At 46.6% G+C, this 25,403-nt stretch overlaps 1 protein-coding gene across 1 annotated transcript; it reads left to right on the top strand.

The window, feature by feature from the left end:
* Positions 1 to 16,231: 16,231 nt before the first annotated feature.
* On the top strand, positions 16,232 to 20,010 carry NCS54_01499600 (Hypothetical protein; the record flags this gene model as incomplete). The annotated part of the gene is made up of 2 exons (XM_053160111.1): positions 16,232 to 17,460; positions 17,511 to 20,010. The coding sequence occupies 2 exons, from the start codon at positions 16,232 to 16,234 to the stop codon at positions 20,008 to 20,010; spliced, it is 3,729 nt and encodes a 1,242-aa protein (XP_053016086.1).
* Positions 20,011 to 25,403: the final 5,393 nt, after the last annotated feature.

Raw genomic sequence — 25,403 nt, 5'->3', positions numbered from 1 at the left:
CCCTGCCCTTATAGCCACTATCGAAATAATATGATTTAATTAACTTCTTCTATATCTCTAGGTTATCTACCACCAGCAGGGGTAAGTCGTATTCCCGTTTTGGCCACTTCTATAGACGCCATCCTTAAACAAAGAAAGAGAGCGCTTTCTTTTTAAACTATTATTATTATAAACGAGTTAGACCCTTAGGCTTCTCAAAGGTGCACAGGTATTTAGCTATATCCTTATGCTCCTGGGAGTAGATGCCGTTTAGGACGTTAGGTTCCCCGTTAATGTGAACTATATTAAGGTAGAGGTCAATAAAGTCCTTAATATCCCCTTCAACTTATGCATCTAGTTAATTAGATAGTCCCGTATACTTCCGTGATAATCTATTAGCCACATAGTTCTTCTTTTTAGGTATATATCTAACTATAAAATCAAAGAGAAAAATATAACTAATCTATCTTAAGACGAGGGAACTAGGCACGTTATCTGCTTTGCTATTGATTTAGTAGACTAATACTTGTGAATTAGTCTTAAGAACAAAGGGAATGCCATAGATCATGCCCCTAAGGCGGCGAAAGGCATAGAGGACTGCCCTGTATTCTCTTTTTATCGCGTCATACTTAGTTTTAGCTAGGTTCTACAATCCAGATTTAAACCAGATTAGTTTCCGCTTCCCTTCGATCACTTACATTAAAATACACCCCTAGCCTAATAGGCTTATGTTAACTATAAGGATTACCTCCCTGGCTTCCTTAGAGTAGTTAAGAGTAATAAGGATCGGTGGAGCTATGACCTTTTTCTTTAACGTTTCTATGGCTTCTTTCTAGTCTAGTCCCCAGATAAACTCGGCGTCTTTCTTTAGTAGGTCTATTAAGGCCTTTGCAATCTAGGTAAACCATTTAATCTATTAGCGGTAGTATCCCATAATGCCGAGGAAGGACCTTACTTCCCCTATATTAAGGCAGACTTCCTACTCTAAGATTTTCATAACCTTCCTCTCTTTTGGCTTCCTCCCGTAGGTCCCGCAGAGGTAGCCAGTAACCACTGCCGTTTTTCTATAAAATTAAGACTTCTGACCTACAATCATGTAGCCTAACAGCTCAATGTTCACTAGTACTTTATCGAGGTTGATCAAATGCTCTAGAATAAAGCGACATATCCCTAGTGCTACCTCCTCCCCACCGTAATCTATTATAGGTCCTCTAACGCAGATATTATCTAGAAAGGACTGATAAACGTCAGGGATCAGATCTCTTAAGATTTAGAGGATATTTCGGGTAAACTAGGCGACTGAGTTTGTGGCTCCTTGCGGCAACGTGCATATTCTTAGTAGTCCGATTGGCGTCATAAAACTAGTTAGGTCTCTGCTGACCTCCGCCAGCTCCATCTAGTCATATCCTAAGAAGAAATCTAGGAGTAATAATATCTTACACATAGCAAAATCTACAGAGAACTCATCGTAGCCCGGGGGGATAAGGCTATCCCGTATTATGTGCTTATTTATCAATATGGCTGAATTAATTAATCGAAACTGACTATCCTTTTTCTAAATAAGGAAGAATGGGTTTCTATAGGGGCTATGACCTTCCTCGAGGATCCCTCTCTCTATCTGGGTTCTTAATAGCTTAATAACCTCTTTCTCGCACCCTTTGGGAATAGGTATGCCTTTTGCTTACCAGGCTCTATGCTCGATTACCCTAATGACTTATGGCGGTGCGACCAGCGGGTCAAGTTTTCTACACTCTAAAAATTCCCATGTAAGCGCCGCTTCTCTATTATACATAATCTCGAGGAATATATCTAGTTCTTCGCGCATAAGGGTGCTATTTACTTAATTAATTAGTCCTTAGAGTCGCTCTTTATAGATCTAGGCTCCTCGCTTAATATCTAAGAATTTTAATATAATCTAATCCCGGTATTTTAAATCTTCTTACAACTTCTCCTTTACCCTTTCCTACTTTTTAGCCTTCTATTCTAGATTACCTTCCGGGGTAAATCTATCTAATAGGACGTCATCTCTCGGGTAGATCTTAATGCCTTTCCTTTTATAGAGGGTATTAACCAAAATTTCCTTCAACTTGCCCCGGTTAGGTAGGTCTTTTCCTTTCTGTATCTTATGTTTCTTCTTTATCTATTTTCTAATCAAATGGTTTATATCCTTAAGGGCCACGTAGTATTGCCTAATCGTCTCTGCTTTAACGATACTAATCACCTCCTCCCCCGACTCCTAGCTCAGCCACCACAGTAATATTAAGATATTATCTAGTTCTAAACCGCTCTTCTAGTCAACCTTAGGTTTAAAGAGAAAGTTAACGTTTATTTTAACGATATATTGCTATCCATACCGTAGGTTGGCGCTTCTTACTTAATAGAACTGGCAGCTAGGGTAATTACTCGCGTATTGCCTAGTTAGCATCTGAGGAGCATAGAACTATCCCTTATCAAATAATTAAATAATACCCTCGCTAAATAAACGAACGGCATGCTGAGGATAAAGGGAATTAAGATTCCGCTAGAGGGCGCCACATATATCCTCTATTAGATCCACATATTACCCAGGTATAGTTGAATGGTTACTTAGCTAAGCATGGTAATCTGGTCTTAAGAGAAGGATGTCGTAGAGGCTCTTATCTTCGTGATATTAAGACCATAGGCTTTCGCAAGTTCTTCCGAGATTATATTCCCTTTAGAGCCGGTATCCACTATGGCCTCTACCACCTTGCCTTCTGTATTATTAAGTTAGACTAAAATCTAGGGTAGTTCTTGCGACTATGTAACCGTCTTGCCCTGACCTTCTAGTATCAGTCTAATGGTATTAATCATCTAATTAGCCGTTTCATCGTGGTCTATGATAATTCCGGTTTCTCCTGAGGTTTCCGTGGTATCCCTTCGCACTTCCATAGTCCTAGTCGCTTCCTAGCTTATTCCTACATTAGTTATCATAATATAGTCACCGGGTTAAAGGTCCTTAGTGTTATTATTAGTCTGTTCGGTTTAGGGCTCGTCGTCAATAAGGATTATATTAACTCCAGCTCTCTCGCTAATCTCAGCCCAATAGGCTTCTCCCTAGTCTTACTCGCCAACCTAGATCGCGTTCATGCCCTAAGGCTTCTAATTAGATAGTCTTTATATCTCCCCGATAGTATATAGGGCCAGCTCGATGTAGGTAATCTATTCGATGCTATTAGCGATATCTCGATAATCTTTAGCTACTTCTCTTCTGAGCTATAGCAATAGCGTAAAAAGCTTATTAGCGGCAATAGAAATCTTCTTAGTTTAATACTTATCTCTTAATTCTCGCAAAATAAAGGCCTACTTCTCCTCAAGCGTCTAGAACCTCTGGTTCTTCTCCTTATCAATAGCTATAGGCCTCTCTACTAAGGTAGATTTCTGAATCGGCTATGCCGCTTCTTAAACCTTAATAATATCTTCGATATAAACTCTCTTCCTTGCATTCGCATTAACGGCGACTATGGTCGTAGTGAGCACCTAAGGCGTTTCCAATCGATCCGAGGGTAAAGAGTTTTCATTAACTAGGATCACATTAGTGGCAGTCCCCGGTGGCGGGTTCTAATTATCTAGAATATCCTAGTTGCCTTTCGTGATATCCGTAGGTAATTAATCAAATCCTTCAGGGGATTTATACTACGGTCGATAAAGGCTCATAGCTTTAAGGTTCTTTCACATAAAATCATCGATTACTATGTCCTCTTGCTGCGTCGGTTTAAAGTTAATTCCGGCGCGGTTATGCTATTCCATCCGTCTAACCAGGTGGAATATATCTAACTTCGGGAAGCGACTCAGCCAGTTATAAACTAGCTTCCTAATTCCAAACTTCCTAAAGATATAGACCAGATTCAGCGGCAACATCTTATTGCTTCTTCCGAGGAGGGCAGCTCCACCCTAGGGGTCATAGCTCGCAATTCCATTGCTCTTATCGTAAGCGAGGTCGGAGTAGTTATTCGGGAAGTGATTTCTCCCAGTGCAATACCAGCACGCTAAGTCACTCTAGTAGAGGCTTCGCCCAGACCCATATGCCGCATTCGTATAGAAATTCTAGTAGTCTTACGTCTAATCAATTAATACGGTATTTGTCCTAAAGGGCTAGGGCATTCCCGAGGCCGCTTACCTATTATATTCCCTTTCGATAATCTACGCGAGCTAGAGCTGCAATTCTTGACCTTTCGCAACATTGATCGCGAGTTAACTTAGTTGTGCAGTCAATTGGTCTATCTTCGAGCTAGAGGGCTCTTCGGGATCTTTCTTAAGGATCTTCGGGGCTTTCGTCGCTTTTACTAAGGGGCTTAGGCTCCTTAGAGGGGTTAGGGCCCAGGTGACTCGGTGAGTATCATCTTTAGTCCAGGGGCGGTAGGTCTTCCTGATTTCAATCTTATTATCGTAATACCGTTTGATTATTTAAGTAAGTTCGTAGTACTTTATAGCCGTGATATCGCAGATATTCTTATTATGCTTCTCGCAGATACCCTCGATGACTTCCTCTAGAAGCGCTTTATAGATAGCCCGGGACTAGGCCTTGGATTCCTTCTAGTTGCTATTGACCTGCCTAAAGAGGTACTAGTGCCCATTTAACCATTTAACGATAGCATAGAAATCTACCTTCAACCGGGTCTCATTAAGCATTTCCAGTTTTTCCTCGATGGTCTCAGATTAATCAAAGTCCTCACTCGCAAAGGACTCCTTTAGATTCTCTTAAGTAGCTACCTATTCAAGCCTATCCATAGCCTATCGGACCTCTTTCTTAATCTCTAGGTCAGAGTATAACTCAAAAAGCGCCCCTCTCTTATCTTCGGGGATATTCGTGAGGTTGGCCTGCTGATTAAAGACCCAGAGGTATTTAGTTATATTCTTTCCTTTGAACGGAGGAAGAGGGTTAAGCGGGATAGCGAAGGAGGGACTAATTAATCCTTTGGTTAAGAGTTATACTAGGAGCTTAGTGACCTCGTCGTTGCTTTTGGCAGCTTTACTGCCTTTTGCTTCCGTGCTCTGGCTGGTATTGGACTTATGCCCGTGGTCAGTAGATTTGTCGTTCTGGGCCATTTCCGCAGTTAGAGTAACAGTACTCGTGGTATTAGGCGTTTAATTAGATGGTTTCTAGGAGCTTAAGTCTCTCGTGTTTGAACCTCTTTGCTAGGGAAAGTAAAAGGGGTTCATGACGGGTGTCTTCTTAAACGTCGTGAGGACGAGGACGAGGGCTATAAGGGTCTCGCTTCCTATGGCCGCCTAAACCAGGATTCTAATAGCCAAGACCTTCCATTGCTGCTTAGTAAGGATATCCTTAGGTAGGTCAAGGAAGGCTAAGTCGCTTATCTTATTAGGAAATAATGCTTTCTATGCCAGCCATAGGTTAGCAATATCCTTCTTTTCCTTATTTATTGTGGGCGGATTCCTCTGTCTCCCTGCATTCGCTTTTTATGGGGTACAAAGAGGATCTATTTTGATCTTAGTCCCTAGGGGAAAGTTTAATTAAATAGTTCTGCTAAATCTAGATCGAAAAGGGGTAGAATTCATTCACAATCGGCATTCCTCGCGACTAAACGACTTTTCAGGGTTTCCTTAATCGCCTACTTCTTAACTTCTATATCGGTTCCTAATGCCTCGCGCCTTTTGAGCTAGTAGTAGTAGTTATATTTATAGTTCATCAATTAGCAGCGTGGAAGTGCGCTCTCTTATTTAATTAATTAGATCACCTTTAATAATATATCCTAGTTATCACAAAAGCAAGAGTATTAAATATCCTATATAGGGGCACTAGATTTATTAGAGAAAACAAAACACACCAACCATATAGCCAAAAATCTTCTAATATATCTTTCTTTTAGTGACTTTTTAAAGAGGGATTTCACACACTTTTCCATAATCTCAATATCATAGAAAATAATAAGGGCAACTAATCAATTAATAGTAATAATAATTACGCCAGAAAAGAGAGCCCCAAAGCTCCCCTTTCTCGACCTAATTAGTGAAGAAGATGATAATGGTCGAAGGTCTAAGGCCTCTGACTCCTTTTCTATGTACAAGAAATTGCCCAATGGCCCAAAACGGCTTAGCACCCATTTCCCCCAACTCAGTAATAGGCTAATACTATAGAAATAATTATCTCTTACCTATAAGAATAAGATAAAGAGAGGGGCTAGAGAGGGGAGAGAGGGAAAAGAGGGGAAGAGGGTAAGAATAAAAAGGAAGATAATCTAATATTAAAGCATAGTATCTAGAAGTTATACCTCGCCCTAGTTTACTAGATACTTTTTAATTAGCTATTTAAGTCTCTTATCTTAAGCTTCTATACTATACTTAGCTAAAAGGATATTTATATAGCTAGATAAGGCGCTAATAATAAGTAGTCCCTAATAGCAATAGGGATAATACCGCGGTATACCTAGAGGGAGCTAAGTAACTTTAATAGCGACTTATCCGCCCTCATCTAAATAGCCTAGCTTATCTTATTTAAATTTATCTACTTTATAAAGTAAAATAAAGAGGCTAAGATTATAGACCTGCTCGAGGAGCTATACTAGAAATACTTCTATTAAATAGCTAAGATACCCTTTAGTTATATCTTATAGTAGCGCCTCTATCTCTTTTTTACCTCCCGCGATACCTAAGCGAAAAAATAGGCTCGCTAGTTACTTAATAGCGAAATAATTAACTACTAGGGAACTAAGCTATATATAGACTAGGTCCCATAGCTTATCTCCTCTAAGTTCCACTAGGCATATAGCCTCCTATATAATAAGCTACTCTTAGGCTATAAGGATATTAGCCCAGTCGAGGCCTAGAGGTTAAAGGATAACCTAGATATAAATAAATATAGAGACTTATAGCTTAGGGACCTAAGGAACATAGATATACTTAGGCCTATAAAGAATGCCTTACTACTAGAGATCAAGAGCAAGGAGTTACTATAATAGGCTTTTATATAAATAAAAAAGCACTCTAAATAAGGTATTAGTATTAAGCTATAATTTCGCCCTAAAGCGATAGATATATATAAATCCTATATATAGGAGTTCTTAAGGCATATAGTTATGCTTATTTATATACTAATAGCCCCTCCCCTGCGGGCGTTAGAGCTCCTCTCTATTATATATATAAATATAGGGCGCTAATATTAGTCTATACTAATATAAGAGAAAATAATTATAGTTTATATATGGTACTATAAGAGCTAAGAGAAGATAGGGGCCAAGATAATTAATATCTACTTTTTACCTAAGGTAATTAAAGAGCTACTCCTAACCTACCTAGCTATTATATAGCCCCTGCAGTAGGCCTTCCTTAGGTAGGCTAAGCCTAGTGCCTTATTATCGCTATACCTATAGTTAACGCTTAATAGCTAGGTCTAGCGGGACTTAATAGTATTATCTTACCTATATAGAGCCTATGCGCGGGCGGAAGTGCCGCAGTTCTAAGTTATATAGTAATAATAGGCGGCTACGTCTATTGCTAAGTAGAAGTTTAGCACTAGGGAGAAGGCTAACTTTAACCTAGCTAACGCAGCGGCTTCTAAGGAGGTTAAGGATAAAGAAGAGCTTACTAACCTTACTAGCCTAAGCAACCATAGCTTTAGGATATTTAATAATGCCTACGCTAGTAGTATAACTCTTATAGCTATAACCGCGCTGCACCGCATATACCGGGCATTATATAGCTAGCGTATACTCTTCTGCGTTAACTAGGTGCTTCTCTAGAGTACAAAGCGGCTAAGGGATATATCAGATAACTAGGCTTAGGGGCTACTTATAGCCGCGTATAAGAAGGCAAGGATCTAGATAGTGCTATCGGCGACCAAGGAGGGCCTCGTCTCTATAGCCCGCCACCTCTATAACAACGGGAAACTATAGCTATAAAGGCCAGGCCAGCGAGATGCTATGCTCGCCATGCTAGGGCCCTATCCGCCCGACTAGGTTATTATTATCCTCGGTACTAGCTCGGGCAAGATGCTAGTTATAATAGTGGCCGCCTCGCTTATAGGAGCCGCCACCACCGTGCTCATCCTGCCCACCGTAGCTCTCCGCGGCAACATAGTGGGCCGCCTCGCCGACATCGGTCTAAGGCATTACGTCTAAGAGCAGGACTCAAAGAGGGTAGCGCCGGTCGTGATCGACCATTATATATTTACCGACTCAAACTAGACCCCAAACCTACGATATAACTATTAATAATAGAATTAAAGCATACAATAGGGTCTTTAAACTTATATTATCTATATATTAATAAGTTCATATTCGTCATTATAGTTATATTCGTCTTGTAAGTTATTAACCTCATCGTCAACTCAAATGCTACAGCCAATTAGATTTTAGCGGTTAAACTTAACTACTTTTGGTTTTTACGGTCACTATATTTAGGTTAATGCATAGTAGTAGACGCCATGCCTTATTTAGCATCTATATTTGCTTTTTAAAACCTTCCTCTAAGTAGCACCAGATTAATTACATATCCGTTAAAACGCATATTATATAATATAAGTTTAATTAAGGGGGTCTCATACGTTCGCAGCCCCGTACACGCACAGCTGGTTTGATTAGTCAGCAATAGCCCCTAAAAATTCCCCTCAAGTTGTTACAACCCCCGTCACACGAGAACTCGCCACTGCCCTTGCACGTGACCCCCAGGAAAGCAACCAATCACAAAAGGAGCGACCACCCGTTTCGCTCCAACACCCAGGAGCGACTTTCTGATGTCGCTCCCTCGAAGAAGGAGCGACTTTTCAATGTCGCTCCCGTACAAAGAGATATAGTATATAGAGTCCCTCATTCGCACATTTCCTGTCAATCTAGTTCTCTAGCTTTCAATACAACTTGATTACTCAAGAATACTTCTTGATATTATCAGACGTGATTCGCCACCCTACGCTCAGTGCGCCACGCCCCGTTGCAACTGCCAACATAAACCAAAGCAGGTTACGGTTTACTACGTTGGGAACCTTGACCGTCACACAAGTGCCCTATAACAGTAACTGTTTTACGAGCTATCTTGACTACGTAAAATACAGCTTTTTTCACCTCTTCTATGGCCTTCTATGACATTTGCTACAGGTAAGCAATTTCTTCTCTAGCGGCTCGGGCTCTCGGGGCTGCTGGGGCCCATGGTTGTGGTAGGAAAATCCGGCTTCAGTGCGATGTTTGAGATGCCATAAGCCGTAAGAGTCTTCTTTGGATAGGATTGAAAATTGGCAGCCTTGACGCTAGCGATTGCAAGCGTATAAGATAGTAGGTCGCTCAGAGCCATGCCAAAATGAACGTGAGCGTCGAATAATAAATTTATAGCTACCAATTGCTGCGTAAATTGCAAGATCTAATGCAAGGTCTTCTTGTGAATTATAAAGCTGTTGAGGTGGGAGGTCCATCATGGGTGCTAGCTCAGGGCCCTTAGGGCACTTGGGGGGAATTTTTAGGGGCTATTGCTGACTAATCAAACCAGCTGTGCGTGTACGGGGCTGTGAACGTATGAGACCCCGGAATTTATGCTTTATTGAATTACCTGCACTTGTGGAGTGCACATTCCCTTTTGCATGGTTAATTCGTTGACGCGACATCATCATTGTCATTACTACGACGGCCGGCTGCGTCGCTCCCTGGCGAATCAATCACGGCTGGAAGCTGACGAAATGTTGCCGGTCGAATAGGAAGGGTTCCACGCTGGGCGCAATGCAGGCGGGAGAAGAGCCTCAAATTTAGCTTGAGCCAATCCAACCGGAGCAGTGACTGCACGCTGCCCCGTTAATCAACAGACAGATCCAAACGTGTGGTTACATTCGAGGTTGTAAATTGTTGGCACTCAGGTACACAGTATGCGGCGCATCCCCCTCGACCACTCCATGGTCAACCGGGCACGCAGACTGCCTCGCAAAAGCCACGCCACGGGCCTCAACCTAATCGACCTGGATGCCCGCCCCTCCTCTCGCCCCTTCTCTCCATCACGTCTGCCAGCAACTGCACCTCCGTTTCCTCTGCTTTATTAAAACGAAGAGGAATAACCCAATACGTACATCCTCAATATCAAAAATTGGCGAAGAATTCATCTGTCGCACGGTCTTTCCGCCGAATAGATGTCGCCGAGTCCCTCAAGGTCAGCGGGTAATTAGGCTGCCTTACCTCCGCTTCCGCTTCTCCTTCTAACAAGTCATCAACACAGCGACGACCTATGGGCCGCCGCCATCCGCACGCTCGGAGACGAATCGACGTCTCGGATAGATTTTGCCCAAGAGAGCAAGCAAAAGACGCTAGACGAGCTATTAGCGGTGACTAAGCAGGCGAGGAAACGCTTAGCCGATAAGTCGTGGTCCTTCAAGCGGAAGAACGGCGAGGTTATTTTCATGCGCGACGTCTTAGCCAAGGCAGCCAAGTAGGTCAATCACTTCAAGGCCATGGGCGACATTGCCATGCAATACAATCCGGTCCACGCTGCTCTGCCTTAGGCGGGTATTCGATTCCTATTAAACATGAGCGACGCTCTTTATCCATCTAATGCGGTCACGCTAACATCTAAGCAGGTCGCGGTTGGAGACTTAAACACATACACCAGTTTACTAGAGAGAACCATCGACATTACAGAAACAATATATCGAAATACCCTTATTAAAAGTCTATTAAATAATTCCCAGTCGCAAACCGCAAAAGAACTAAACCATGCATTAATCAAGTTATACGCAAGCATTCTAGCCTATCTCGCCAAGGCAAAGTCATACTACAAGCAGAATAGTCTCAATAAGTTGGCGCATACTCGTTATAGATAGTTACTAACCTGGCCAGAGCGTATTATCAAGCATAGAGTCCTTACCTCGTCCGACTTAGAGTCAGCCTTCACAGCCATCAGTGAAGCCCAGACACACATAGACCATTATACCACTAACTTCGGCTTACAAGGTCAGTCACCATTTATATCGACAAAATGCTATGCTTACACCACGAAGACCAGCTAGAAAGCCATGCCGAGCTCAAGCGGATGCTAAAAGACTTTAATGCCCCCATAAACCGCTAGGACAAGGCACTCCACGCTATCACAGGCCAACTCCATGGTAAGTCTCCGGTCCAGAATATCTCGCTATTACTGACTCATCCAGGGGAACAAGGAAATGTGATTTTGCGTTAGATCTCAGACAAACCTTACGAAAAACATCACATACAAACAAAGAATAAGGTCTTGAAGGGCACAGGGAAGTAGCTTCTACACGACCCAACTTTTATACATTAGAAGAACAAAAGCGCTTCCTCCATTCTATGGCTTTACGGGATTCCAGGGTCAGACAAGAGCAAGCTAACATACAGAAAGAGCAACATAAAATATTCTAATCTAATTATAAAACCACAGGTCCATCATTATTGAGGATACCCTGGAGGCATTCCGACGGAACCAGGCCCCGGCCCCGGCCTATTTCTACTATTCCCGTAACCCAGCCGAGCCTAGACACTCCGATCCTTCAAGGATAGCGGCTAATATTACGAGACAGCTCTCCACTCCTCAAACTAGAGGACCACTTCTTAAAGCCGCAATCGAAGTATACAAAAAAAGGGAAGAGAAAGCCTTCGCATCCGGGCCACTCCGCCTTAACAAAAGCAAAGAACTAATCCTCAAGCTACTTAAGCAATACGAGGACGCGACAATGACAATTATAATCGACGCCCTAGACGAATACAACTCGGCAACTCAGGGAGATCTACTGGATACGCTAGAAGACCTTCTAAAGACATCTCCATGTCTCTTAAAGATATTCGTATCAAGCCAGACGGATCAGGATATTATCTATAAACTAGACAATTATCCAAACTTACACCTCTCCTCCGACTACAACTCGGTAGACATAGATCTATTCGTACGGTCAGAGATAAAACGCCTTATCGACAAAGGGTCTTTGCTACGGCTCAGCACGAGAAAGGAAGAAATACGCGACAAAATCATCCACAAGCTCACTTTCAAGGCGCAAGGCATATAAGTTTTTCACGGGGACGGGATAGCCGCAGACGGCTTACAGAACCAAGTTCCGCTAGGCGAGCCTACAATTACAGGCTCTCTGCCAACAGACCACCGACGCTACGATTCTAGAGAGACTTAGACGACTACCAAGGACATTAGCAGAGCTTTACCGAGAGATCCTTACGAAAATCAAAAAGCTCAACGCGGATACAGACAGGCAGTTAGCTCAGAATACTCTCAGCTGGCTGCTTTATGCCCGGGAGCAACTCCAGTCCGACGTCTTTCTAGCCGCTATATCTATAACAAAGGATAGATCCGCCTCTACAATCTCAAAGGACCAGCTCTTACAATTATGCTACAACTTAGTCATTTTCGACTCCGCCATTAATGCGTTTCGTTTCTCGCACTTATCGGTTAAAGAGTTTCTTAAAGATCAAGAGATATACAAACCAGCACCCACAAACGCTCTCATGGCAAAAGCTTATCTTTCCAATCTCAATAAGATAGCACCCAAAGCTTCGCCACGGACACCGCTTCTAAAATACTCATGCTTATTTTAGGCAGAGCATACCCGCGCAGCCGCTCAGGAAACACAAACACGACTAAATAAAGTTCTACGCAAGTTCTTATCTATTGAGCAAGATCAAACACGCTTCTACCGTTGGCATAAGAGCATTAAGGAACTTTTAAATGATCCAGAGGTACATCAGAAAACTGCGTTGAAGCTCAGGGCCACCATGTCTTACACACCTCCAGTTCTGCTCGTTGTTTGTGCATATAACTTGTCTGGTATTCTCAGCCCGGGACAATGGAGGCAGTTGGCGCAAAAACGGCCCAGAAACAAGGAAGGCGCGACACACCAAGAAGTTGCGGTCCATTACGGCAGCGGTGACATTCTAAAATGGCATTTCAATAACGCAATTCTCTTTGAAGTAACCAAAGAGGTCGTCAAGGCTGCAGCTAGGAACAAGGAAAGCGGCGAAAAGGTGATGGCGCTGCTTGACAAGTGCGGGGCCGACATCCAGATCACGGAAGAGGTCGTTAAGGCAGCAGCTGGGAACTGGAGAAGCGGCAAGGAAATACTGGCGCTACTTCTGGACAAGCGCGGGGCTGAGATCCAGATCACAGAAGAGGTCGTCAAGACAGTTATGAGGAGTTTCGACCAAACCATATTCAGGCAACTTCTCGACAAGCGCGGGGCCGACATCCAGGTCACGGAAGAGGTCATCAAGGCAGCAGCTAGGAACTCACTAAGCGGCAAGGAAATACTGGCTCTACTTCTCGATAAGTGCGGGGCTGAGATCAAGATTACGGAAGAGGTCGTCAAGGCAGCAGCTAGGAACGAGAAAAGCGGCAAGGAAATACTAGCTCTACTTCTAGACAAGCGCGGTGCCGAGATCCAGATCACAGAAGAGGTCGTCAAGGCCGTGGCTAAGACTAGGGCATGTGCACGTGTTGTTGGCTTACTTATGAAAACCCAGAGGAGCGACACCATCGCGGCCATTAAGGACAGAGTATACTTCGCAGCTGCATCTTGCGGGCAGCTAGATTCTCTTCATTACCTTTGCCAACACATCCCGCCTACGAATGTCGACCCGAGTTAGGACTCTATCGCTCGTTTCTATCGCGCTACACAGAATAGTGACGTCGACCAAATCAGCCAACTCCTACGTAAACCGATCCCATTCGACACCAAGAACAGCAAAGGCCAAACGCCCCTTTGGATTGCCGCATTCAACAGGCAAACAGAGGTAGTGAGCATTCTGGTCCGTGGACTGCATATCGACATCAACTCTTTATCAGCGTCCGGACAGTCACCGATTTTCTAGCCTTCCGCTTATAGATATGAGGACGTTGTCAACATCCTCGTATCTATTGGGGTAAAATCACACTTTATCGATGCCAATAGAAGAACCGCGGCCTCAATGGCGAGACAGAACGGGCATAAAAAAATCATCCGAATCCTCGACCCACAATCGGCACAACACCGAGAAAGCGTGCTAGTTGGACGTCAGCTTTGGTGGAGGCAATTATCACTCTGTATTGGCCTGATCCTCTTGGGTCTCATCTTCAGCACTTTTTGTACCTAGTTTCTCCCGTGCTTGCCTTATGGAGTATTCCACTTCAGCCCCTCAACTCGATGCTCGCGATGGCGTCCTCCCTGGGGCGAAATTTTCGTCGTGCAGGTCCATTTCATCTCTTGGACTGTGCTTAACGAAGTTGATCATTACTCTTATTCTCTATTGTCTAATATGTTCTTGCCGACCAGTGTAGTAAACCCACTTCTATATCGTTCCTCCCACTTTCACTGAAAGTGGTCGTTACGCGCTGCCATTGGCTTAGGACCCCGGTGATTCCCCACAATCCTCTTCCACCTGAAAGAAGGCTCTCAATGAAACACTCCTGGTCAAATTTCAAGTTAAAGTGGGGTTCTGACCATTTGATTGGCTGACTCCCTCAGGCATGATGGCCAATAGGCAATGGAGTTGGTGTGACCCATCAATGAATTTAAGTTTGAGCTGTTTGAATGAGCTGAAGGCGTCGACGCGCGTGAGACGTGTCTCCCAGCCATCTACCCATTCATAGATACAGACTTTGCTAACTTGGAAGGTTCCATCATCTTGGTCGTCTCCAGTCACCCACAGACATCTGACAAGTTGAGGTGACCAATATCATCATGAAAAGGCTGTTCGAAAGCACTCAGACCAATCATGTCGAGGCCGCTCAACAGAGCGAGACGACTCCATGGCTCCAACATACTCGCTGGCCCGAGCTGTTCCGTAATAGGCCACTCGATATTATTGCCGCCTCGGCCCAGCAACCAGGTCCCCTGCTGAAACCGAAGCTCAACTGCGGATTATTCTCCAAGGCCTAGACCTTATGTTCGATAGGGCAAGAGCTACACTCGATCGAACGCCATACACGTCTCGGTGTTGGCTGAACACATTTTCGAAAGATGCCTAATATGATTTAAGGAATACTACTGCACCAAGGACAGCTTGAAATTTACTAAATTACACACTTTTCGTCCGTGCGCTCATTGATCGTTCCGCGCTCACTGTGGTTTTCGACAGGGGTCCCTGAAAACTAACCTGTACGATTTTGGGTAATTTTGCCATCTTATCGCGCTTATCTTCCCTCACCGCCTACCCAAAACATCACGACACCCCGCTTCTCGTCCCATATTACTTTTCCACCCACAATACGAAACACCTTTACAAAACTGTTGCGCATCGCAAACACTACGCCACGGCGATGGCGCCTGTATCTGCTCTTCATTGTCACCAATCATCTCTCGAAAGCATCATTGATTTCTCTGCACAGCCTCCCTTAGGACCTGGTCTGCGCCTCTCAGCCAGCCGTCGACTCTACCAAATAGTCAACCATTTCGATGCTTCTGGTGATGAAGCGAGTAATTGTCAGTGATGTTAAAAGGTCTAAGTTACATATGTCTCAGAGGAGCACAGCTCCTCACATAGTATCCTGTTGGAGATCACAAGTGTGAGGCGACCAAGTCGGTGGCAAGGTGTGGAAGAAGGAGGAACATTCTACAAGAAATCGTGCCTGTACATAAATAGTGGTCCCCCTACTTCACTTTGAGACAAGAATTAAGCAATTAGCATCTTCTCATTTCAACAAGCTTCAATCCGACAATTATTTCAAACCACGATAACTTGTGCCATGAGGTAGTGAAAAATATGGAACTAGATGCATTCGGGTGCCATTGTATTGCTCTACGATATGTATCAGTTTTACTTTATTTTAGAAAAATTTTTATTCTCTGAACAACCCGTCATTCCCTGACCCCATGATCTCCATAAGAGAATCCTCAGACCATTTGCTCGATGAGTCTGTCTAAATCACGTGGTCAGTCTTAACAGCCGCTAGACTAATCTTGGAAATGGTCTGAGCTCGCTGAGGTAACAGCCGGCTGTGCGATATATCACGTGATCTTATTTGCACAGCCAGCTGTGCACCTACCGGTGGCCCCCCCTCATTCATGCATTACCCAAGATGGTATATTTCATTCAGGCAATATCCCTCATCAACATTTCTTTCAGCCACGTACCCCATATCGGACAGAGGCAACGTGGGTCGACGGCCAACTCATTATCACCAACAAAGCTGTGCGGCGTCGCCTGCGTGTCTTGAGATGGAACCTCTCGGCGCTGCGGCGAGTGTCATAGCCGTGATGCAGCTCTCTGCCAAGGTGATCGGATATATCAACGGAGTGTCAGGGTCCACAAAGGAGCGTAAACGCCTTCGGGAGTCGGTACGGGGCTGCGAACAAGTCCTTCGGAGGATCATGGACGAAGTCGACGATTGTGAGGAAGGTGAGGGGTGGTCCGAGATGATCAAGGCTATCGACGCTCCCGAAGCACCTCTAGGGCGACTCTCGGCTGCCCTGAGCATCATCCAGTCCAAATTCCAACCGAGAAGAGGCATCAAGAAGGTCGCATCAACCCTTTCATGGCCCTTCAATGAGAACGAGGTCGATAAGTTGCTTGCAGCGATAGAGCGTGAAAAGGCTCTGCTAGGGCTGGTACTGAACGTCGACTGCCTGCAACTGATCCGGGAGATCAGAAAGACGGCTAAAGACAACCAAAGGCAACTTGAGGAGCTTCTCAAAGCTGTCAAGAGGAGTGGCGATGAAAACGAGACCTCGTTGCGAGAGATTTCCGGAGGTCTGCGGCGTGTTGAGGAGTCGCAGAACGGTCTCGGAGATCAGTTACGCGGGCTGCAGATTCGTCACGACGATCATGACGCCGCAATCAAGCGCAAAGCCATCCTTGACTGGCTGACACCCGTAGATTATGCTATCCCGCAGAGTACTTTTGTCAACCGGCAGCAAAAGGGCACTGGGACATGGCTCCTGAAATCGGACGAGTTCAAAGGATGGATCAAGGATGGGAGCACTCTTTTCTGTCCAGGTATCCCTGGAGCGGGGAAAACCATCATAACATCAATTGTAGTGCAAGATCTCGTTACACGCTCCAGGGATGACAACGACACAGCCATCGCCTATATCTATCTCGACTATCTACGCCGGCACGAGCAGAAAGTCGAAGATTTGCTCACAAATATCTTGAAGCAGCTAAGCGATTATCAATCCTCGATGCCGAGTGAACTTGATGAGCTCTATAAGAAGCACACTAGCATTGGTAGGAGAACGCGGCCGTCATTTCAGGAGATTTCGAATGTACTCCAGTGTGTTACTGCGTTATACCCCAGAACCTTCATTGTCATCGACGCACTCGACGAGTGCGACGACTCTGACGGCTCTCGATCCCGACTCCTCCATGAACTCAAGAACCTCCAACAAAAGTCTGGCGCAAAACTCTTTGCGACCTCGAGGCATATCCCCGACATTGTTGCAGAGTTTCAGGGATGCGCCACTCTGGAGATCCGGGCGGCTGACCAAGATATCCTCGCCTATTTGGAAGGTCGTTCCTTGGAGCTACCAAAATGCGCATCGCGCAGCCCCAGCTTGAAGGAAGAGATCAAGCAAGGCATCCTTCGAGCCGCCGACGGAATGTACGTTCCGTTGCCAATACTCTCGATGGATCATGTTGACGCGCAACCAGGTTTCTTCTTGCACAACTCAACTTTGACTCCCTCAAAGGGAAGAAATCAGCAACGGCCGTCCGCACCGCATTGAAAGACCTGCCGGCAGGTTCGCAGGCATACCACCGCGCCTACGATGTTGCCATGGAGCGAATCGAGGGGCAGCTTGCCGACCAGGCCGAGATCGCAAAACAGGTCCTCTCGTGGATCACTTTTGCGAAAAAGCCACTGCGGCCAGAGGAGCTTGAGGATGCCATCGCCGTAATTGATGGACAAAGGATCTTCGACTTTGAAAACATCTGCCCAGTGGAAGATCTCATCTCGACGTGCGCGGGCCTCGTCACAATTGACGAGGAGACTGAAGCCGTGCGTTTAGTGCATTACACAACACAGCAGTACTTCGAGGGAACTTGTAACCGTTGGTTTCCGGACGCTCAGTCCTATCTCGCCCATACCTGTGTCACCTACCTCTCACTCGACGATTTCCGGAGCGGACGTTGTCGCACAGGACGCCAGTACCGTATCCGGGAGTCGAAGTACGCGCTCTACCACTATGCTTCCTTGCACTGGGGCCATCATGCTCTATCAGCTTCGGAGACGAGCCACACCATCATGAGCTTTCTTGAGAGCGACAGGAAAACCAATGCGTCCAGTCAAGTTCTCGTGGTTGAAAATGATTTCTTCCAGGCTGAAGTATTAGATCATACCGAATGGGACGACGACGACTGGGACTGCCAGGACAAAGAATGTTCGCTGGACTTGGATACTTACGGGACAGGCTTACACCTGGCATCATACTTTGGGTTGAATATGTATGTCGACGCCCTGCTCGGCAACTCAGCTTCAGCACCAGATCTAGGCGATAGGGTACGGCGGACACCACTATCATGGGCCGCCAAACGAGGACACGAAGCTGTCATTACGCTGCTCCTTGCCAAGGGAGCTGACGTGGAGACGAAGGATATGAATGGCCGATCCCCCCTATCATGGGCCGCAGCAGAGGGACAAGACGCAGTTGTGAAGTTGTTGATCGACAATGGAGCCGACGTGAACTCGAAAGACAACCAGGGGCAGATGCCTATATTTTTCGCAACGCTTCATTGCCATGAGGCAACTGTTGCGTTGCTACTTGACGAAGGGGCTGATGTAGAATCGGCGGCCGAATTCGATCACACGCCGTTGGTAGTGGCAGTTGGATGGGGTTATCAGGCTATCGCCAGCCTACTCCTCCGGAGGGAAGCTCCTGTCCAGTCAGGTCAACTCCGAAACGCAGCGCTAAGTAAGGCAATAGAAGGCCAACGGGTTGGTATTGCAAAATTGCTTTTGGACCATGGAGCCGAGATGTGCGCTGCACACCTTTTCATGATGTCTTCGAAGCATTGCCGCGCCATGGTCGAACTCCTGGTCTTCAACGGCGCTGATATTGAAGCAAAGGACGAACAAGGCCAAACACCTCTCTCGCTGGCCGTACGGAGAAGCTATGCCCAAGTTTTTGGCAACGTCGAAAGGGATGCCAAAACAATGTCTCCCAGAGATCGATGTTTGGACTTGGTCAAGTATCTGCTTGACCAGGGAGCCGATATAGAGACCAGAGATGATCAAGGTCGAACACCGCTTTCGTGGGCAGCTGAGAGAGGATTCGTTGCTGTCGTCAAAATGCTACTCGAGCACGGAGCAGATGTGGAGTCGAGAGACGAACGAGGTAGAACGCCGCTAGTTCTCGCGATCCAAGAAGGGCGTGGGATGGCAGCTGCGCAGCTCATCGACCAGGGTGGTGCACGCTTCGAGCCTCATCAGTGGTACAGCGCGACCCGACTACTGTTCGCGGCTGTGCGGGGCCGAAGGAGGGCTGTCGAGATACTTCTGGGCAAACAAATCAACGCGGCTGGGAAGCAGGATTCACCACTGACACTGACCAAGAACGGAGTTGCGGATATTGTTGAAACATTGGTCGACATGGGAGCTGACATTGATTCGCGAGATGAACATGCCCGAACGCCACTCTCATGGGCTGCCAAGACGTGGGATGAAGCCAGCATCAAGATTCTGCTCGACAGAGGAGCAGATGCTGAATCCACGGACGAGGAGGGTTGGACGCCGCTTTTGTGGGCGGTGGGGACAGAGGACGACCGATACGTCCGACACTGCCTGGGTCCGGATGCTGATCCTGATGAGCCGGGCGATGCAGAGGAGCCAGGGAAGGCAGACTACAGAGCTGTTGTTCAGCTGCTACTTGACAACGGGGCGAACATCGAGTCGAAAGACAGAGAGAGAGGTCGGACCCCACTGTCATGGGCGGTATTGCAGGGCAGCAGAGTTGCGGTCCAGGTCCTACTAGAGAATGGGGCGGATGTCTACGCGAAAGACAAAGCCGGCCAGGAGCCCCGGGACCTGGCAAAGGAAAACAAATATCGTGACGATACCAAACTCTTGGAGTCGGCGATGCATCCTTATCAGGAAGAAATCGGACACTACTACAGTTCAAGCGTGCACTCGAGCAGCGACTGGGGCTGTCCATGACCTCGTCATCTACTGCCATATAAACGTTGCGGATCAAGTCGTTCTTCACCCAATTGCTCAGACATCGAAGTTTCTCCACAGTATCAGCTGAGAGCCGTGCCCTGTCCCATGAAATTGTCCGTCGTGCGCAAGAGAATACCCGTTCCGGGTCGTCTGACATCGCTGGTACACTGAGTACGTCAATGGCCAATTGATGTAAACGTGGATACTCAATCCTCTGTTCCTCTCGGCACCACCATTCAAGCGGCGTGCTTGTCGTCATAGGTCTTGGCGGAGAATTGATGAACTTTTCGAATTCATCCTCATTTCCAGGTTCATCCAAGACACTCATTGACTGCCTGATGCACTATCATATATTTGCCGACTCAAACTAGACCCCAAACCTACGATAAAACTATCAATAATAGGATTTAAGCATACAATAGGGTCTTTAAACTTATATTATCTATGTATTGATAAGTTCATATTCTTCATTGTGGTTATATTCGTTGTTGACCTCGTCGTCAACTCAAATGCTGCAGCTAATCAGGTTTTAGCGGTCAAACTCAACCGCTTTTGGTTTTTACGGTCACCGTATTTAGGTTAGTGCTTGGCAGTAGACGCCATGCCTCATTTGGCATCCATATTTGCTTTTAAAACCTTCCTCTAAGCAGCACCGGATCAATTGCACATCCGTTGAAATGCATATTATATAATATGAGTTTAATTAAGGGGTTATGTCGCAGGGTAGGCATGATCTTCACGGCCTCATGAAACAACTGCGTTAGTAATCTAGCCGTATGCTTTAAGTAACTCTGCTGAATGGAATACCCCGCACAAAAAAAACCTCAGACAGCAATCAATCAACACACTGCTGCTGCTTATTATCGTTTACCTGACCCTTGATCCTTTTAGCACGCTCAGTGCGACAGGTCTCTCAGAAAGGAATTACTGCCAAAACACTATAGAAAGCATTTTGAAGAGACCTATGACTTCTCAATCAATTCCCGGCGAGGCACTTAACGCTTCTGATCTAAGTAGCTATATCACAGAGAAAAACAGCCGCCGTGAGCAGCCCAACGACGTCACGTGCCGACCGGTCTTCAACCCGGCCACAAGGTGCAGCGCCTACTTCCTCCCTATGGAGATGCCCTCTCGCGACCCTGTTATCAAGTCTCTGCCCCATACGCCTCTTGAGCTTTTCCAGCTTTTCCAGCTTTTCCTACCTTATTCCTTAGTTAAAAGATGGGTTCAATACACCAATCGCTGGGTTGAAAGCTTGCTCCAAGACCGTCATTTGAAGCCGGCAGCCCGGCTCAAAAGCTGGGTTGAGACCTCCGTTGCAGAGGTATACATATGGCTTGCCATCCTGATTTACATAGGAATTCACAAAGAAGCTACGATCCATAGCCATTGGGAGACTTCTCACCCGGAGCATTATGCTCCTGACCACCCAATTCGTCGGCTCATGACCTACGATAGGTTTCAGCTTCCGCAGCGGCACATACAGTCTTCAACCCGTTCAACATCGCCGATACATACCTTCCGAGGGTATTCCAAGCCGTGGATGACTGGTCTGAGCACATACAACGCGTGTCCCTTGATTTATGGGTCCCGGGCACGAATCTCGCTGTGGATGATTGTATGACCCGCTTCACAGGAAGGTCCTACGAGACAACGAAGGTCCCTAATAAACCTACGCCCCTCGGCCTCAAGTCTTGGGTTACGGCTCAAAAAGGCTTCTTCTTACGGTGGATTTGGCACCAGCCAAAGAAGAGATACGGACCAGTTAGTCTTCTAAAGAAGCCGCGCCGGCACCCAAGGAAGAAGAGCCAATTTCCCAGTCAGCTACGCAGTCAGAGACGAAGAGATCTATATACGCCTCTTAACCCGACTCAGAGCGTGGTCGTTGCCCTAGTTAATAAGCTGCCAAAAGCCAGATATCACGTCTTCATCGATAACCTCTTCTCATCTGCGAATCTCTTCACACATCTTCGCCGGCTAGGCCACGGGGCCACAGGCACAGCCCCCCGCAACTGTGGCATGTTCAAGCCCTTCGTACAGCTCAAAGCTGATGACACTGCCGGCCGTAACCTTATTCGGTTTGGCGAGCTTCGAATAGCCCCAACAGTTGATCATAAGGCAAGGTCTTGAGACATATTTACGTGTGATTCCCTTACTAATTTGTCCCTTGGCTTAGCAGGTCAACCAAATCGCGTGGAAAGATAACGCCCTCGTGCTCTTCCTGACTTCCGTGTTCAAGGGAGACGAGCTTGTCATGCGGAAGAGGAAGAGGCCCAACACAATGGAAGCCCGGGCACAGCCGATACAGCGTTTTTTTTGGTGAGGAAGCTGTGAAGGAATTCGAGATTCCTTCTTTTGCTGCTACTTATAACGACGAAATGAATCATGTGGACCGGGGAGACCAACTGAGGGCATTGCTAGGTTATGATCGCCGCATTCGTCGGGGCCCTTGGCAGGCTCTAGCCTGGACCTTCCTCCTCGATGTTGCCCTCGTTAACAGCTATCTATTGCAGCTATACGGAAACCCAAGTTGGAAGAGATACAAGTCACAAGCGGCGTGGAGAGGGTGCCTTGTGGATGCCCTCATCGCAGCCTACAGTCCGTTATCTCGAGGAAGGAAGCGATACAAAACCGGCAACGAAGACCTCAACAACCCGGGCCACAAGCTTATCTATAGAGGCCGTACCAAGAGCAGCCGCTGCCACGCTTGCCTAGGCCATCGCTGTGGTGTTGCGAGATCACAAGCAGCAGACCGGGCCTTGGCCTCAATAAACGGGAATAGGGGCAAGAAGAAGGCGCCCCAATCGCGGTACGGCTGTGAGCTGTGTGATGTTCCATTATGTAACTCATCGGATTGCTTTGACAAGTATCACCATAGAAATTAGGTGGGAAAAGAAGTACCCCTCATTTCCCTCATTTTGATTGGATCAGACCCCTGTCCGGTACGTGTTGGCAGTCTTCGCGCAGTCAAGGAGATAACAATGTGTGGCTTGTGGCGGTGAAAACATCAAGAATCGAAAAACGCCCCCGCACGATGACGAAGCGAGCAAGAACAAGATCATCAAGACTTCAATCAATAAGATCATCAATTTGTAACCCACAATCTACTGAATTCACCCCTACCCCATCGCGTATCCAACAGTTAACCCAGACGTCATCAACATCACTTCTCACACACCACCGGTGACCGGCTCAATCAACACGATCTGACCCAAGGATGTGCTCAACGTGTGGGCTCCCAAGTTTCAGCTACAAGGCGATACCACTATCACGGACAGGTTTCTCGACACGCCTGATCAGGCTGCATCCAGCTCGAACATTTGAGGCGGACATCGTGCTCGACCTGATCCTGAACAATGATTCCAAAGCCGAATTTGAGGCAGTCTCTTGGTGCTAGGGCCGAAACAAGTGGAACAGCCTTATCCGCATTAGAGGCGACAGTGGCGATCAGTGCCTCAGGGTGCCGGAGAACCTGGAGGTCGCACTCAGACGCCTTCGGTTAGTTGACAGGTATAGAGTTCTATGGGTAGATGCGGTGTGCATTGATCAGGCCAGTACCATCGAGAAGAGTCGACAGGTGCCGATGATGTCAGAGATCTACGGCAAGGCCAAGCGTGTGTGTGTCTGGCTTAGCGAGGGCGATGAGACGAGTCAAAAGGCAATTCGTTTCATGCGCAATGACCTTTTAGACTTAAAGAACTTCGACCAATTGTGCCGGGACGATGAATACGGCGATCAATGGATAGCCCTCATCCAGTTCATGGAGCAACCCTGGGTGAGTCTTCCTTCATAGCCGAAACGACAGCCCTGACCATCCACTGTTCGACGTCTCTAGTTTAGTCGTCGATGGGTCATTCAAGAGATTGCTCTGGCTGATCAGAAAGCCGCGATTCTGGTCTGTGGGCAAGACGCAATTAGCTAGACGGCGTTCTCAATGGCCGTACTATTATTCCACAGAGCCCTTTCAGGATATCTAAATCAGTCACGCCTTGCTTTTTCAGAGCTCGAAGACGCATCATTTGGCCTTAGATATACACCTGCGCTGGGGGCTATCCAGATTGTCAAAGCAGTGAATGATCTGTTTCGAACCCCGTATCAGCACGGCAGCCCCGTGCCGTTACGCAGTCTCAAATACCTAGTTTCGAGCTTCACTATATATGAAACCTCGGAACCACGGGATATTATATTCTCCCTTCTGTCCATCTCTAGAGATACTCTGAGATCAGACCAATCAGGTATCATTAAGACTTCGGGTCTACCAATCTTCGACAGGCCCGGAGCTAAAAGAGTTCTGCACTCATTGATTGATTCCAGCCTCATGCGTCAACCATTCCGAGTCGACTACTCGGCCCCAGTATTAGAGGTGTACAAGCAATTCATGTCCTTCTCAGTTCCGAGGGCAAACCCTTCTCGTGCGCTTGACATATTATGTCGCCCATGGGCTCCAGATCTACCTAGAGAGAAGTTTCCTTCTTGGATCGCGACGCTCAACAATGCGGCCTACAAACCGGTAGACCGCAGCACCCTTAGACGAAGGCTTATCCAAAGGAACCCTAACCCTCTAGTTAGAGATGCAGATGTCACTATATACACTACATCGCAGGCAATTAGTCCGCCCAAGACAAGACCCTTCTTCAAGTACTAGAACTCTATCGACCGCAGCATATTCCTAGAAGGGTTCGTGTTGGATACAATATCAACACTCAAATTTCCTTCGCAGCTAGGTCACATCCCACCTGAGTGGCCTGCTCTGGCTAGATGGAAGCCGAAGAATGGCCCGCCGCCGGACGAGTTCTAGAGAACACTAGTTGCAGACCGTGGGCCAGATGGAAAAGATCCGCCTGCTTTCTACGGACCAGCATGCGAGACCGTCTTCCAAGAGGCAATAGATGATACATTAGACACGTCTAAGCTAATCAATCATGGAAGTTCGGTTATCTCTGACTTTTTGAAGAGAGTCCAAGCGGTTATCTGGAATCGAAGAATGATGCTCACTTCAAACTCATGGCTCGGCTTAGCACCAAAGGGAGCTCGGGAAGGGGATTTAGTATGCATTCTATACGGATGCAGTGTCCCTATTGTTCTTCGAAAAGTCGACAAAAGCATGGCAGACCTTGAGAACGAACTAGCAGATAAGGAGATCCGGAAAGCCAATATGGCTGCGTACCTTACAAAGAATCTAGCAGCAAGGGCACGGCGCAAACGACTAGACAGGGCGGAGAAATCGGACAGTACCTCGTCCGTGGGGGACACGCAAAACTTGGGGAAACGAAGCGCGCCATCAAACCCAGACGCTGCTTCGACAGCCGTGAGAAAAAAGTTTCACGTCGAATCCTCGTCCACAGGGCCCGCCCATCAGCCGCCTACGACAAGGCTTGAACAAGCTCCCA

Source organism: Fusarium falciforme, chromosome 14 (assembly GCF_026873545.1).
Source record: "Fusarium falciforme chromosome 14, complete sequence".
Classification (NCBI taxonomy): domain Eukaryota; kingdom Fungi; phylum Ascomycota; class Sordariomycetes; order Hypocreales; family Nectriaceae; genus Fusarium; species Fusarium falciforme.
The sequence above is the reverse complement of the archived record's forward strand: the minus strand, read 5'-3'. Positions and strand labels throughout refer to the sequence as shown.